This window comes from Pygoscelis adeliae, unplaced genomic scaffold, assembly GCF_000699105.1.
Source record: "Pygoscelis adeliae isolate BGI_AS28 unplaced genomic scaffold, ASM69910v1 Scaffold610, whole genome shotgun sequence".
Taxonomy (NCBI): Eukaryota; Metazoa; Chordata; class Aves; order Sphenisciformes; family Spheniscidae; genus Pygoscelis; species Pygoscelis adeliae.
Window position 1 is genome coordinate 747,868 of NW_008824008.1, and position 16,469 is coordinate 764,336.

Here is a 16,469-nt window from a genome sequence, read left to right on the forward strand (position 1 = left end):
GGCATATAGGGCCCTCTGTTCCCCTCAGAAGGGAATCGCCTACAACAATTACCCTCCTTTTTTTATTGGCAGAGGCAGTCATAATGCGTGGGGCTGACTGCCTCACCCTGGGCAACCTCCTGGATGGACCTTCGTCCACATCCTCATTTGCCTGGCCCTCAATTTCCAGGGCCCATATCTGTTTTGTAAGGGCTACTGGGAAGATGAGGGAGGCCGGGCAGTTGTTTGCCTGGCACCCCGAGCAGGGACATGTTTCCATTCCCCCCCTGTCACTTAGGTCCCCTCCTTCTGCCTGGTGGCAAGAGGGCAGGGGATCCTCTGCTTCTTGTGGAGCCAGAGGAGCTCTGTACTTCCAGAGGAGCTCGCTACATGTCAGGCTCACTAAGGAATGAAATTTTTATGCTGACACTTTATAGAACATTGGTTTCAGAGTAACAGGTGTTAATGCTGAATATTGTCTGCATTGTTCTGATAATGACATCAGAAAACAAACATGCTGCAAATGTGTTACTCTAGCAGAGGGAGCCGTGATTATTTCCTATCAGGAGCATATTAAAATAAAGCCTCTCAATTCCAGGTACGGATAGCTGAGCCAGCCAAATTTATGCATCTCTCTTCACGTAATGGAAGGAGTTTTAAGACTAAGGTTACACAGTGCAAGTCAGATGCAGTCTGTCTTTCTTCAGATGAGAAAAATTCAAACCTTTTTCGGAGTCATTTCACTCTCTCTAAGTTTGAATTTAGCACTGTGTCAGTGTCCATAAATCTCTCACTTTCTGTGCTGGGGGAAAAGAAAAAAAAAAAGCCTTGCCCTGTGTCTGATTAACAAATAAATGTAATGTTTCTAATTGCTCTTCTGAAATGAGATTTTCTGTTTGAATGAACAGCTACGTTTATTAAAATGTTTCAAAGTCTCTAAATGAGGTGGTTAGGATTAACCAATGCTGTCCAGTGACAATGGGCCTTCCAGTGAGATAACGGACAGAAAAAGAATATTAATCGTCCTAAGGCAAACCTGAGAATCCAAGTTCTCTGCAAGGTCAGTCATCTGTTTGTAATGACCGGCTTCATGGAACACTGGAATGACGGCCTTTTAAATTGAAAAAATAATATTCTCCAAATTGACTTTACATTTTTCCCTGCTCCATCAAACTTCAACTTAGTAGTCCATAGCCACATAATGCGGTTGATTATTCAGATTTTTTGGGGAAAGCAATTTATAACAGAGCAAATAAGAAAATTTAGAAGCTGTGTTTGTACACACTGAAAATAAATGCAGAGGCAGAGAGGCACGCTGGTTTTTGCTTCTCCTTATAGAAGGCATTTGGAAAAGCCTTGACTTCCATAAGTGAATTGTCAACTACTTCAGGACAGATCTGTTGTAATATGTTTAATTTTTGCATCCTGCGCTCAGCATCATTTAATCCTAAATTACAAACACTAAATTCTGATTTTTATGTCAAATTACTGTATACTTTCTCCATGGTCTTCAGGGAACTGAGCTCACTAGTAGTCAAAAAATGGTCATAATGTAACTTTCTGCATAGTAATTCTACAAATTTGGATGAGGTTACAGCTCTGCAGTGCTAGCTTTAGTGCAAGCATAAAAAATTTACAGTAACTTGCCTTTGTGTCATGAAAATTAGCCTTTGCTTAGGACTAATGGATTTGTCAGGTCACGAGAGCAACTCTACTATCCATAGGAACCTAGAACTTGGGAAGATCTCCTGAACTACTGAATACTCTCCATGATTCTGAGCCATGTCAGGTCACAGTTCGTCTCATAAATGGCCCTGTTTCTTTTGCAACTCCTGTTGAAAGGTTCTCAATGCTTTTATCATATGCTCAGGGAAACTTTTAGTGCTCATGTGGATAGACTTATTTGCTCTATCTGACCAACGATGAAGAGCCTAATTCCTGTGTCTCTTGTCCCACTTCTACGCTGATGTAAGTCTTCTAATTTTCAAATGAGATATTTATTGCAATACAAGTGAGGGCAGAATCAGCATGAATGCATAAGCTGGTAGTCATAAAGCAGCAGTAACGGCAAGCAGAGACCAGTAGTTGAGAGTAACTGTGTCACAAACATCAGCTGGAGAATTCACTAGCTTTCTTTAATCAGTGGCTTTTTATGGTTACTTCCTGGGTGAAAGAGGGTTTGATAGTCTTTGAGAGCATTTGAGGATTCATGTAGATTTATGACAATGAGCCTAAAATGACAAGAATTTATATGGGAAAAATAGGCTGACTGTTTTATCAGTATTCTGATGTTTTACCGGCCTTGGTTTCTGTGTTTTTTCCACTCCCTCCCCCCTTCCCTTCTTCTGTACAACAGGGATTTGGGAAACAAGTGGATGTGTCATATATTGCCAAACATTACAACATGAGCAAAAGCAAAGTTGACAACCAGTTCTACAGCGTGGAAGTAGGTGACTCAACCTTCACAGTTCTCAAACGCTACCAGAACTTGAAACCTATTGGCTCTGGGGCTCAGGGAATAGTTTGGTAAGTATCAGCAGTTTCTCTTATGGTTTTAAATAGGATTTGCCTTTTGCATTTCTTCACAGTTTGCTAGCCACAGACATTGTCTAAAATTGCAAAAATAACAGTCAGGCAACAGACATCCTCAGGCAGAAGGAGCCTAGTGTTCGCTAATAAATTCTCCTGCTGGTGAGAATGATAGCACTAGTTTGTTTCTCCACATAGCAAAAAGTAACTAGCAAGAAAGTGGGAGGAAGATCTTAATTGACAACTGTGGCACTATTTCCAGAGTCAGTGGAAATAATATCCCAAGTAAACCCTGTAATTTTAGTCTTTGCACAGTAAAAGTCACTGAGAGCAATATAGAAACTTGTTGCATCCCGTAGCATTCACAAGTATTCAGAATGGAAGCCTTTCAAATCGAGGTAACTGCTAAAGTTTCCCTTATTTCTTAAGAGATGTTGCAGTGATGTGAATAATGCGGACAAAAGACACAAATTCAGTAGCTCTCCTAAATAATACAAAAGGCTTATGGAATTTGAAATTATTATGTTCAAGAGTTGTGATGTCCTGGTTGGCTTTTGCCTGCATTTTTAGAGATGGCTCTTAAATTTCAGTGGCTTGTATTTAAATGTCTCTGTGCCGGCATTTGTTACCTGTTAAGTTACAAGGCATTAGGGTAACTAACATGATCTTTTATCTATAACTTGATCAGAGATGAAGTCTAATTCCATCTGTCATCTTTATCACTGCTCTTTTCTGAGTTTGATGTAGTGTGTGTTACTTTACAGTTGGAGGCAGTGGTAAAGCGACAGGTTCCTTTAACCTAGGGGCAGGTGGGCTCCCATGGATCATTGGCATTGGCACTACAATTGACAGTGTAACAACAATTAGCAGCACATCCTTAGGTCTCAGTCTGTCACTTCCAGTGTTTAGTATACTTTGAGGCCACACAAGTCCAAAGGTTGATCTAAATGATCAAGTACTTTATTTCATATCTTAAACACAAAAAGGCTAAAGGTTAGTTTAAAATCAGCTTTGGGAAAGAAACATACTTTATGTTGAGTACTATTTATGTTCATTTTGCACTATCTGTCCACTTATAGCAATAGATGGTTTTTCTTCCTACTTAATATCCTCTATTCGTTTTAGGGGAAAATCAGATTTTGTTGAACCTCTCTGCAACTGAATTGCTGTAATGATCAATTATGAGCAGCAAAAAACCATAGAAGTTAAGCTAAATACAATCAATAACATCCTGTGAATTTGTCTTTCATACTAAGAGTTGACAGGCAAAAACTAAGAATGCCTTAGGAAAGAAAATCAAATCAGAAAACAAGTAAGTTCAAGTGAAAGTTAACACAAATCCCCTGAAATGGCTGAGGAGCATGGAGAGGCCATAAAAGGCCTTTTATGGTTTGATGATACAGATGTAGAAGTATTACATGATAGATGGGGAAGAAAATGAGCATTTTTGCTTAGTATGTGTTACATTGTAACCTACCTGTCATGAGACATAATTTACCAGAAATACTTAAACTATGAGCAAAGCTTGAAGAATCAATGGTGAAGTGATAAATTAATGAAAAAAATTGTGAGATAAAGATATGTAGTTTAGCTAAGGGAAGACAATTCAGTTGTGTAAGTTTCTACTTGCATAATAATAATAATAATAATATAGTAATAATAAGTTTACATAATAAACAAATAGTGTAAGTTTCTACAGTAGAAACTTACACTATTTAGAAACTATAGGTATTTTGGTGGATATAGGGTTACATCTATAAAAAGCAGATTAATTTAAGGGAAAAAATATACTGAAAAACTGCCTATTTGTGCAGTGCTGCTGGCTCTGGTGGGGGAGGTATTTTGTCCTGCTCATCTTGTTCGTTTGCAAAGAATAGCCATGAGGAGCGCCTGTATGAAAACAGTGGGAAAAACCTAGGTCATAGTTTCTTTTAGATCCAGTGGCTCTGTTTATACTTAATGACTTGTTCAAGAAGCATAACAGATCTGGGATGCAATTCAGTCTCTTAGTGCCAGAATTAGCAGAAGTGTAGGAGCTGAATGGGTGATTTCTGATTGTTCCCTCTACCAAGGGCAGACACAGGTAGGGATAGCTCAGAGGGATTTAGGCTCAGACTTCTCATAGCATGCACTATTTCTGGATTTTCCTTCCGGATAATTGTAGGTAGAAGGACACTACCTGTTGTGTGGCTGGAGTGACGGGCTACCCAGCTACTGGAGACAGCTTTAGTGCATAGCGACATCTGGTTTTATGGAGTGATAAAGTTAGAGTATTATTGGTAAACACTAACCACCCTTTCAGGACTGAGCTGCTGCCAGCAGTTGCAGCCAGTGGCCTGCTTCTTGACTAGTCTAAATTTTTGCAGCTTGCCAAGTGGAGTCCATGCTGTCTTCCCCACAGTGGAAGACCTGAGCTGCTGATGACTTTTCTGCTTTGTCCAGTACTTGGCCACACAACTGTATTCCCACATCTTGAGAAAAAGGGGCCTATTTTATAATAGATTTGTCAATAATTTGACATCAAATCTCTCAGTACTGATGGGGTGTAAGATATTCCATGCCAAGGACTGCCTCAGCACTAACTTCAGGACCAAATTCCACTTGCTAGCAACAGCTTCCCTCTTAACTTGGATGTGGGACCCACGTGCCTGGCATGCTGGCTGCCTTAGCACCTTGCCACATATACTTGGGCAGGCAATCTGTCTGCAGCCCAAGAGACAGAGGGAGATGGAGGAGAGACATGATGCTTTTCAGGCTGCTCTGGAAGCTGGTGTTGCAGGGTTCCTAGGCAAAGCCACAGAGTACTGAAATCTTTCTCATACAAATCTATAAATAGATGTCAACATAAGCAGGAGAATTTCAGTGGAAAATAATTCTTGTTGTGGAACAGAAGCAGGCATGGGAAGCAGGAAATGTGGTTATGAAAGAAGTTGGGACTTGATTTCACTTGATTATTCTAAAATTTACATCAAAGACAAAATAATTTTCTTGATATGGAAGCATTAAAGTAAAGATATTACGGTCTTCAGGAGATGATAATTTTTTAAATTATGTGAAAAAGAGAAAGCCACATGGTGTGAGTGTTAGTTATAATTGTCATTGTGCCTATGTGAAATAATTATAAACTCAGTGAGAAAGTGGTATTGGCTGTAGACATAGTGCGTTCAGTACCTTCAGAAATTAATTGTGGGATCTTTCAATGGGATTTGTGTTAACTGCATTCACAAAATTATTTTTGCCAGCAGGAAGAAAGAAAAAGCTGCTTGGAATCTCTTGAGCAGGGAAGTTCCTCTTCACTCTGCAAAAACTACTCTTAATGCAAGTCTAGGCTGTTTGCTTACTGTACATCACACTGATATCTGTGAGAAAGACTATATAGGGTGTGTTTGCATAAAATTATCATGTTGTTATAGGCATGATGACAATGGGACATAGCTGAAGCAGACCTTTGTAGTTTATTAGACCAAGCTGTAGTTGTGAAAACTACGCAGGCTTTTAACCACATGACTTGATCTTCAAGTCTGTGATAGAAACAGAAAACGTCAAAGGTAAAATGAGTTGAGAACAATTTTCTGAGTTTAATTAGATACGTGCCACTTAAACCACTGCGAGAAGAGGTAGTTGATACCCCTCTGCAATGTTAGAAGGGAGTTGACAGCTATCTTATTTTACAAGGGGGAGAGAGAGAGAGACAGGTCATTTTCAGCCTGCGGGTATGGATGGTTTAGATGAGGGTGGAGGGAGAGGAATTCTCATGTTCCATAAAATCAACAGAAATATGCTGATGTTGGAGTGGGTGTTTCTTTGTGTCTTAAATGAATGCTTTTTGCCTGGAAGCAAGGCAATTGATCTGTAGGTTTTCTGCTGTGGTTTGCAAGCTATCATTTTTTATATTGCCTGTGATATTTTTGATACTGCCTGTGATATCTAGAAAAATGACGTTGTATAGGAATATTTCAAAAGCAATTTGAAGGGGCTGTGATAGTTTTTGAATTTATGATGGAAGCAAGGGTGAAGTCCAGTTTTCCATGGCAGGTAGTGAAGACATCACTTACAGGCTTGAGGATACAAGTAATTAAACTTGTAAATAAATTAAATAACCTTTTCCATCCCATGGATCTCTGGTGGAGGTCTGTGAAGATATGAACATAGTCAATCAATAGAACCACTTAAAAATAGATTTTAATTTAATATGACTACCTTCTGTGTGGAATGTGCCTGTAAGTGTTGAAGAGGATCAGATCTTTGAGTTTGCAAAAACAGTTGAGCTCTTTTGTATGATGGTTATCCTTCAGTTCTGGTTTTGTGTAGCACAACTGACTCCTGATCTGAGTATAAGATTCTAAAGCGATATTGCAATGGGAATAATGGTAAAAGTCATAGAAGAGAGGAGCTGACACTTACGAGCGTAGTCAATTCTGAGCCCACACTGATCAAAGAAGAATAATAATCTATGCTTTTGCTATGGTGCAGTGGAAAAGAGATAGAGAATAGTGGACATCTCAGTGTCTTACAGTTAATGCACAACCTTATTTGTATTGTTTAGCTGGACACTGGTGTATTAAAGTTCTTGAGAGATCAATTTATTTCTCCATCGTGACCCTGCTATCCCAGTAATATTGTTTTGGTTGCTTTGTGCCACTGAATTGAATTGTATTCCTTGATACTGTATTCCTTGATAGAGGTGAACATTTTCACTTGTATAAACTGGCATAGTTCCACTGAAGTTCAGAGGTGTTCTCACCGCGGGATAGATCACTAATCTATCTCCTCAGAAGAGGAGAAGAAAGAATACCTGTCATTCAGAGGAAAAATGAAGTGAACCATGTACCCAGATATGCCTAGAATTTCAGTGGCCCTGAAGGGAGTGGCAGTGTTAATTTTGTCAGCCCCAGTCTCTCCTGTGAATCAGCACTTGAACGAATGTCGTGAGTTTAGTTACTTGCATTTCAGTTACACAGTCACATCTCACAGACTTTTTGTGTTTAACATTCTGTCAGCTGGCACTGCAGATTTATCCTGTTCTGTTAAAGATTCTCCAAATTGTATCCTTTAGTTCAGCTTGTGTTCTCTTTCTCATGCTATTGTGTGCTTTGCTGATGTGCTTTGACACTCCACTCCTGAGGAGGTTTTTGAAGACAACCTTTAGAGAGTTTTACAAGTGTTTTGTGCGACAGTAATGGAGAAAATAGCTGTCAGTTTGTACTGTGAACTACTACTGTACTGTTAGTGAAATAAGCATGTCAATTTAAACAAATTCTCTGATGTTTCCCAGTGCTAATGTAATTTCATACAATGGCAACACCTGATGAGATTTTTTTTTTTCTCCTGAGACAAAGTGGTTTAAACTATTACCAGAATTTTTGTTCACTTTGGGAAGTTCTTAAATGTTGAAATATCATAAGTAAACTCACAGCAAGCTTCAAGCCTCACTCATTCATTTGTACATTGCAGGATTTTTCTCCAACTACCAATTTGCATTCACATTGTAGTATTGTTTGGATTTTCTAGTATGTCGTTGCTCTGAAATGCCAAAAATTTAATTGCATGTATTCAGTTAGCCATTGATCACCATCTGATGTACATCTGGAACAGCACATTCTGGTTTGTTGTTCTGATATATCTATGCCTTGATTCTTCAGAAAGATAGAAAAATTCCCAATTTTATTTGTAATCTGGATCACCAGCACATGAATTTTAAGGTGCTGAGAGACTCCCAGTGGGAACAGCAAAGACTGAGTATCTCTGTGGATTTGAGTTCCAGAATATTGAGTGAAGGTTCTTATCTAAGTTGGTCAGATTTGTGTTTATTAAGGTGATATTATTAGAATTTGCATAGTAACACATATTCAGAGACAGTTTGCTTGGATATGGGGTGAGAGGAGGAGGCAATGTCTTGCACTGCTCTTGCTAATGACGCAACAAAGAACTTAGCTTGGATGTGGAGGAAACTGCCATTAGGATCACAGAGAACAGCTGCCATATGTCAAACTATACATAACATGTCTGAAAGATGAGAGAAGTTAATTGTCTTTAAGAATAAGCAGCTCCTATTCCATGTTTGCTTTGATTCTTACAACTTCTATCTACTACTACTATCTTTAATGTAAGTGGGAAAGAAGAAAAAGAAAGGTGTATATCCAGTAGCAGTGCATGAAGGCACCTGAGGCAGGATGAAGACCCAGTTTTGTATGACAGGGGTACCTGAGATATAATGTTTGAGCAAGAATTATTGTTGTATCTTTTTTTTTTAAGGACTAACATGTAACTACTTTACAAAAAATATTTCTCAATTTTTTTTTGTAATGTCCTTTTGCTACCTAACTGCAGAGATTCCTGGTAGGCAGGAAGTTACTGTCTATTTCATGTTTGTCTTCTTGTGTTTCATTTCCCTTTGCTAGTACACAGAAATCTAAAACGTGATTTAGGTTCTGGTAATCACAAATGATATGTAATAAAACATGCCACAGTGTATGCTCTCCTAACAAAGAGATCAAGGTTGCTGTCTCTAAAATACTCAGACTGCCTATATTTCTGACTGTCTTTTTTTCTTCTTTTCTCCTTAAAGAACCTGTATAGTTTCCATGACTACGATAGTTAAGCAGGCAAAATCTATTTAAAATTTTCTCTCTGCAAGTTTATGAAAAAAAAAGTAAATAAGTTGGTGTAGAAACTATCTCTGCGCAACCTGTTTTTATGAACCCTGACAGCAATACTCACTTTACCTGGTCATAAATTACAGTACTGTAAAGGCACTGTTGAGCTCGTTTGACACCCAGGATTTTCAGTTGGAGCAGTACAACTCTTAGGTATGGAGCAGGTTTATTCATAGCCATGAATGGATAAACAGCTATGATCCTGTTAGAGCCATTAAAAAATTTATCAGCTGTTTGTAAATTCTGTGGCTGCAGAGAAGTAACTGATGTTTGTGTAACTTAAGCTCTGTCTGTGTTGGCTGATTAAAAACTCAATTAAATTTACACTTTTTGCTATCAGGCAGTAACATTTTATAACTCCCTTTACAGATGTCAGGCACCTATCTGCTCCTACCCTGTCAAAAACTTCCTTTTGGACACTGCCAGATCTCTCTCTTCTCACATTTGTTCTATCTCACTCGTACACTGTGATATATCAGACAGATTTTTTTCAAGACTCACCTTGCTTCTCTTGTGGGAGATTGTCTGCCTGGAATTCAGTCGCAGACAAATTTCAGTTCAAGGAGGAAAACAGGGTTGGAATTAACTACTGTTAGTGCATTGCAGCCATTCCTTAACTGAGTTCAGACTTACGCTTTTATTTCATTCACTTGAAATCCTGTCACCACTGAAATGAAGACTTTTGCATCGTCATCACTGATTACCATGTGTTTAACATAAAAGCAATTGCACTAAACACTTCTGTTCCATCTTAGGGACAAGGGGTTTCTCCTGTGATAGGAGAATAGCTGTGACCATATGGAATCAGAGAGGTAGGGCTATAGGACAGAATATCTAAATAAATAAATAAAAGGGCAGGTATCAAAACAAAGAAGCAATGGAACCAGAAATAGAAAAACTAGAGCCAGCCTGAAAGGAAATGCAGCTCAGATAATTCAATTTTCTTTGTCAGCATGTATCGTTGCTATCTATCCTCTGATACTCATGTAGTCTACAGATTTTCACAGTGCTTTACAGAAAGCAAAAAGTTGCCCTTTGTCCTAAGACCTGCTGTCCTTAGACAGGCATAAAAAACAGTGACAGCCAAAAAAATTGGAATATAACAGAAGTTGTGCAAAATAGAAAGAAAATATGAAACGAGATTGTGTATGAAGCCTAGGTGAAGTTTGTGAACAATGTGAGACATGTTTGGCATGACATGAGTGGGAAAACTCACCTGAATGGGCAAGAGTTTGGTGATAAAGAGAGAGGCAGTTAGGAAGGGAAGCAGAAAGGAGGAAGACTCAAAGGCAGGAGTGAAAGCAAGTGGCAAACAGGACATCGAGTGGTTTTTTTGATTTTTTTTTGTTTGTTTGTTCTTTTGTTCTTTTCTGGATTCATGGTGTTATACTTTTCCATACAAAAATGGTTGGTGCCCATTTACAAACTGGAAATAAGTTTTGTAGCTCTGGGGTTGCTAATTCACCATGAGTCACAGAACGGGGTAGAGTTTCTAATTCAAACAAAAATCTTGTTTTAAAATTGTGTCAGAGCATCTACATCTTGAAATTTCTGGTGTAACAGGGCAACTCGAAAACCTAAGTAATTTTTAATTTTGTTCCTTTTGAACAAAGACATTTTGGCTTGTTATACAGCAGGTAAAACATTTTGTATCCTTACAAACCACCAGTTTTACCTGCTAGCATCTTACCTGTGTCAGAGATGTCCCTCAGTGTGAGAGACTGTAGATACAGAATTACCCCAGTTGGACAAGAGTGCGCTGAATGAGTTAGAGAGCAACCTGGGTTGGTTGACTTAGTGTCAGCATAGGGGCAGGCTGTGGACTAGCCCTTTTGCTGGGAGGGTAAAGGTGACAAATGTGGCAGCATTTGCTTTCTTTCATCCCAGAACAGCGCCAATTGTCATTTCAGCATCTCTGATCTTCTGTTTCTGTCTGCTTAGAATAGCCTTGCAGAGATTGCAGGGTTAGTTTTGGGAAACTAGAATTTGAGTGGCCTTTTAGGGTTAGCCTTTTTATGTTGACTTTTTTCTCCTTCCATGATTATCACATTGCAGATGATGACTTGCTGACAGTACATTTTTAGTGCTTGGTTGAATTTTGATTTTTAATCAGTTGAGAAATGCAGCAAGAAAGGCTGTGAAATTATGTTTCTTTTTCTCCATACTGACAGCTTTTGTTCTGTTTGTCAGGCAAGGCAGCTAGTCTTTTAAATTATGACTGTGAGGTGGCTATGGAAGATAGTAGCTGTTTTCTATTTCAATTTGTAAATCCAAAAATAACAGATTTATCATGTGACTGGCAGTTTGAATGTACTAGATACTCAACTTCTGCCAGGTGCACAGGCTCTGCCTTGGTGTCTGTATTTCCCTAGTCTTGTAAATTGCTGTTAAATGAGGAAACTGGACTTTTCCTGGCTTTGCTGCTTTGATGCTTAACACAACTTGAAAACTGTCCAAAGTTTATATACCTTGCTGACAGTTCAGAGCACTGAACGTGAGATCTCTTTGCCAGATTCAGTGTCTTATACCCATTCTCCAAATGCTGGGCAAACGTTTACTCAATACGGTTTAACTACAAATCACACTTTAACTTCCTTTGCCCATGTATTTTCTGCCACTGAATATTGATAGACACCCCTAGCTCTGATCCATTTTTCAGATTTTTACCTTGCTCTGGATTCAGTAAATCCTTGAGCATACAAAGAGCGAGTAGTATAGCATACTTTGGAAACCATGAGATTGTCATCTCTTACATGTCACACACGTAAGGGAAAGCATTTTGGCCTAGAGCCCTTTTAAAGCAGAATAAAAAAAAAAACTTGGCTTCTTTCACTGACCAGGTTGAATTTCCTAGACTGGCAGTTAACAAAAGTTATTGTCAGCTAGCAGACTATATAGTGAATTAGTGACAAGAGAAATGCAGAACCAGAAAGTACTGGTTTTACAGTACTGTTCAGAAAAGGATTCTACAACCGAGTCACTTTCAGAGCCAAGTATAAAGAATTAGCGGAGTATATACAGATGACAAGTATTTAAACATACTTTATATTCAGCATCCTCATGAATATTTTAGTCACCAGCCAAACTAAAATGGCACCCATTATGAGAAGTGTGCCAGGCAATGTGTGAAGAGTATAGCTGTTTCCACATTGCCTTTCCTACTGTATCCCTGCACCATCTTTGTGAGTGAGAATGGCTATGGGAAAAGAGTTTATCTTGCATCAGTATACAGAACTGATCAGTGGATTCCAAAATGATTCTTGTTAGGGCATCACCAGCTCATGTAATTAGAAAGATAACTAAATTGAGGTTCAAGCTGCAGATGAGAGAGTCCACAGAGGTATTTTTGTACAACTTGAGCCAAAAGGGCATAATCTTGCGCATCTGAATTGTCAGCTCAGCCAAGATACTTTGGTCTGTACAAGGTGTGGAGCTATACACAGGCTTGTGGTTTGTGGTAGTGATGGAGCTGGAGAGGATTGTCACCTTTAAGAACTACTAGAGGTTTTGATGGAAAAGCGCTTTGTTAACATGAACAAATTTGATAGTTTCATGTGTATAATTGTTTTAAAAGAAGATATCAGCAGAGCAGGTTCAGCGTAGTAACAGAAGAATTTGTCAGCAAGTAATAGCAAATTTTACTGCAGACCCTTCTTTTTCTTAATACATTCCAGCCTCTGATTCCTCTTTTTCCCAGAAGTTTTCCAAGTGTGTAGCTTCTTTTGCCACATAGTGAATTATTTTGTTATTTTACAGTTTTACCCAGCAGTATAATTGGCGAAATTATAATATAGCACATTTGGAGCCACCAGTGACAGTGTTGAGTGAACTTTTATTGTAAATATGTTTACTAAAAATAAGCATTCCGGCCTTTGTTTTCATTGCAACTTCTTTTACATTGTCTTATGTATAATGGCTCGATCATCTTTCTTCAGACCACCCATCTGAAAGTTTGGCGGATAAGAGCTGTCTCAGCATGACTGAATTGTAAAATAGATTTCACAGCAAAGTTTTCAAATCTAGTTGCCCTTAGAAATACAAATTCATTGTGCTTCCCAGTATATCTTTGCTGGAAAGGGCCGCTTGACTTTGACATTTCAGGCAATGACTGTAATATTTTAAACAGAATGAGTAATATGGATTCAAAATTGGACTGCAGATGTCATGGATATGAAAATTATACTATTCTAATCCTTTATGGGTGACAGTAAATGGACTGGATGAGTTGTGGGCTTGGACTTTGTGTTTGCTTTTTCAAGAATAAGCATGAGTGCATTTGGATCTCTGAACAAGTTCTTTAAGATCATAAATATCTAGGCATACACTGTCGCAGATCTGACTGGGGAAAGATTCCTGTTGAAGTAGTTTCTTCTAGCTGTGGCAAAGATTTGTCTGTTTGACTCCTGTTTCAATAGTTTTTATTTCTTTTTTTGGTCATTTCCACACATTTTCAGATAGAAATGTGTGTAGACCTCTTTAAATCACCTTTTCTTGTTTAACGTATAGATAACCAGAGAGCTGTGGTCTGATTTCTGAAAAAATGTAGCTCAACTAAAACATATTTCCATTTAATCAGGGCCTTTAGAGAGCTGTATTTTGCAAGGTGGGAAATAGAGTAAGTATGTTGTAGTGAAGTGAAGAAACCTGTATTAAAATGCTACAATAATAATTTCAGTGACACTATAATGAAATGGTACAGGAGACATGGACATTTTTAGTCAAGCTCCCATTTAAAACGCACTGAGGTGACAGCTTACTTCGACCTTTCTTTTTGCCTTTGCTGCTTAGGTTTCATGTCATCTTGGCACGTGAAGGGGCTCCAAAGGGCACCAGCTGGAGCACCTTGCTGGCAAGGTATTTGCTGCGGCAGGATGCCTGTGTTTGACTCCTCTGCTGCCCTTTAGCACGCGCAGTCTTTCCTGCCCCATGCACTGCAGGAAGGAACATTTTGAGCTCAATCACTAATCTCTGCTGTGATGAGGAAGCTCACAGAAGGTCTTGGAGGCTGATTTATTTATTCTGCAAAAAATCCATGGTGATAGTAAAAAAAGTAAATGATGACTTGTCCTCCCCCCTTGCTGGGGAGGCAGCTTGATTGTATTTCCTAATCCAGCTGTTACCAGCTGATTGCAAGAAGCTGTGAGCTGATGGAAACTCAAAACAAATAGCTGGAACCGTATATGGTAACAGGAAAAGTGCAGCAGTCATCCATTATGAAACTGTATTGGTCTCCTTAAGCATCAGCACTGAATATTGTCTCAGAGGCCACTGAACTTCTCTGCATTTTGAGGAGAAATAGACCTGATCCGGATTGTAGAGTAGCCATTCCTGACAACAGGTCTGCAACTCTTCATTAGGGTCATATTGGTTACTTTCTGGGTTTTCAGCACACAGGCTTGGTTCCAAACCTAATAAGAACATCGAAAGGCTCTTGTTCATTACAGTGGCCTTCGACTTGTACTGTTTGGGGGAAACTGTTTCTGCATGTTGGTGCATGTATTGAATTCTTTTCTTTTACATCGTTTTCATGGAAAACATTCACTACTTTTAAAGATACTTTCTGGAGAGAAGTTTTCACTCTAAAAATAATGATTTTTTTTTTTCTGTTTAAAAGTAATTATTGGAGAGAGGAATACGCACTGTTTATAAATAGAAATGTGTCATTGTCTGCCTTTAGAAACTCAGATGTTAGATGTCAAAAGGAGAAAAAAAAAGGTAAGAATGTCAAGGTCTAATTTCATTCTAAAATTTGGACTGGTAAGTGAGGTCAACATAAAAAGCAAGCAAACAAAAACCACAAAAAACCCTACCAGAATACACTTTAAAATTTGCTTAAAGCAAAATAACTTTTTCATTCTTTTTTGTTATAGTACTTGCCTGAAATGGGACCTTAAGTAGAGAGAAGAAAAAGCACTTAAAATATTTTATGGTTAAAGTTTCATAAACCATTTACAGAAATTTTGCTTGATACAGGAAAAAGATCTGGCTCTTGTCATTCCTAAAAATTACTTTTTCAGAAAGTGCAGTAGTAATAGTTATCTGAAACCAAGGGCAGGGAGTTTGAAGTCAGAGAAATTACTGTGAAAAGGATTTATATACACATCCATCTATGCTTTTCTTTTTATGTAATATGTGTATATAAATTTAGATGTGTATCTATGTGTGTATATAGAATGTGTTCTGCTCCATATATCAGTGGTGATTGTTGAGGATGAGCTATCATTAGCGTTCTTGTTAAACATGATTTTCAAGGTTACCAATTCTCTCTGCTGATGGAGATCTTAGCACTAAATAACCAGGTTATTTCAAATACGCAATCAGTGCTTTGTTTAACAAGATCAGTTTCGGCTTTCTTCCCTCTTGCTGTACTGGAATGAAGGAAATAAGGCAAAATGTTAATGTCAGTGGCAAAACTTCCTTACTTAGAAGGATGAAGTAATGCAGATATAAATAGCAGTGATTCGTAATAAACAAGAGTTGCAGGGGGAGTCTTTCTGGAGGAAGGCAAAGATGACCGAAGTTTGTCACTTTAGAAAGTAATAGAAAAGGTGTAATATTAAGTAGCTTTTCAGAAAGATTTTAATACTATATTTGTTGCAATATATATATGTAGTGATAGGTAAGAGGAACATTTAGTGTCCCTTGGATTTCTACAACAGTCAGTGAAGAGACATTCTTGATATAGAAAGCTGTTTGCTGAGATTGCCAAGAGTCTCCATTTCACAGCCTGCCTCGGGAGGCTGGAGGCTGGGAGCTTCCCTTCCTGTTTCGGGCTTCCATTCCATCACCTGAGAGCTAATAATAGAACTTTAATGAAGTAGTGGCTTGCAAAAGGGTAAGCATCTTGAAAAGGATGTGTGTGCTCCATCCGAAGGATCTTGAAACTAAAGACTATCAAAAATCGCCATTTGTTATCCTAGGAACCCATCTCTAAGAGTTGATTTAAAAAAAAAAAATGTTTTCTGTGGTTTTGGCAGTCTATTCTGGTGTAGAATATAATGGAAGTGATAAATGTTAAGTTTCATTGTTGATTAAGAGTTATTCCTGTACGGTAAGAATAATTTTAAGTATTTACTTGGTAAGTGTCTATTGAAATAGAAACTTGGACATGAAACTAGAATGCTTTTCTTTGCTTTTTGAAATAGGTATAAAAATGAATGCCTGGTCCTTCAAGTGTATGATAACAGGGCATTGCTCATTGATCATTACAGTCTGAACCTGCACACAATATTAGTGGTAAATGATGATCTGGGTTTGTGTAAATCTGACTAGCATTAGTTTCATTTATTTCCTTTTTTTTTTTTC

General features: G+C 38.3%; 1 protein-coding gene across 2 annotated transcripts in view; it reads left to right on the forward strand.

Moving 5' to 3' along the window:
- Positions 1–16,469, forward strand: part of MAPK10 (mitogen-activated protein kinase 10) — a 94,273-nt gene that overhangs the window by 18,268 nt on the left and 59,536 nt on the right. For both annotated transcript variants that reach the window (XM_009325985.1, XM_009325993.1), the window contains exon 2: positions 2,336–2,505. In XM_009325985.1, coding sequence (XP_009324260.1) covers positions 2,336–2,505 — 170 coding nt within the window. The remainder of the gene's footprint in view (positions 1–2,335; positions 2,506–16,469) is intronic.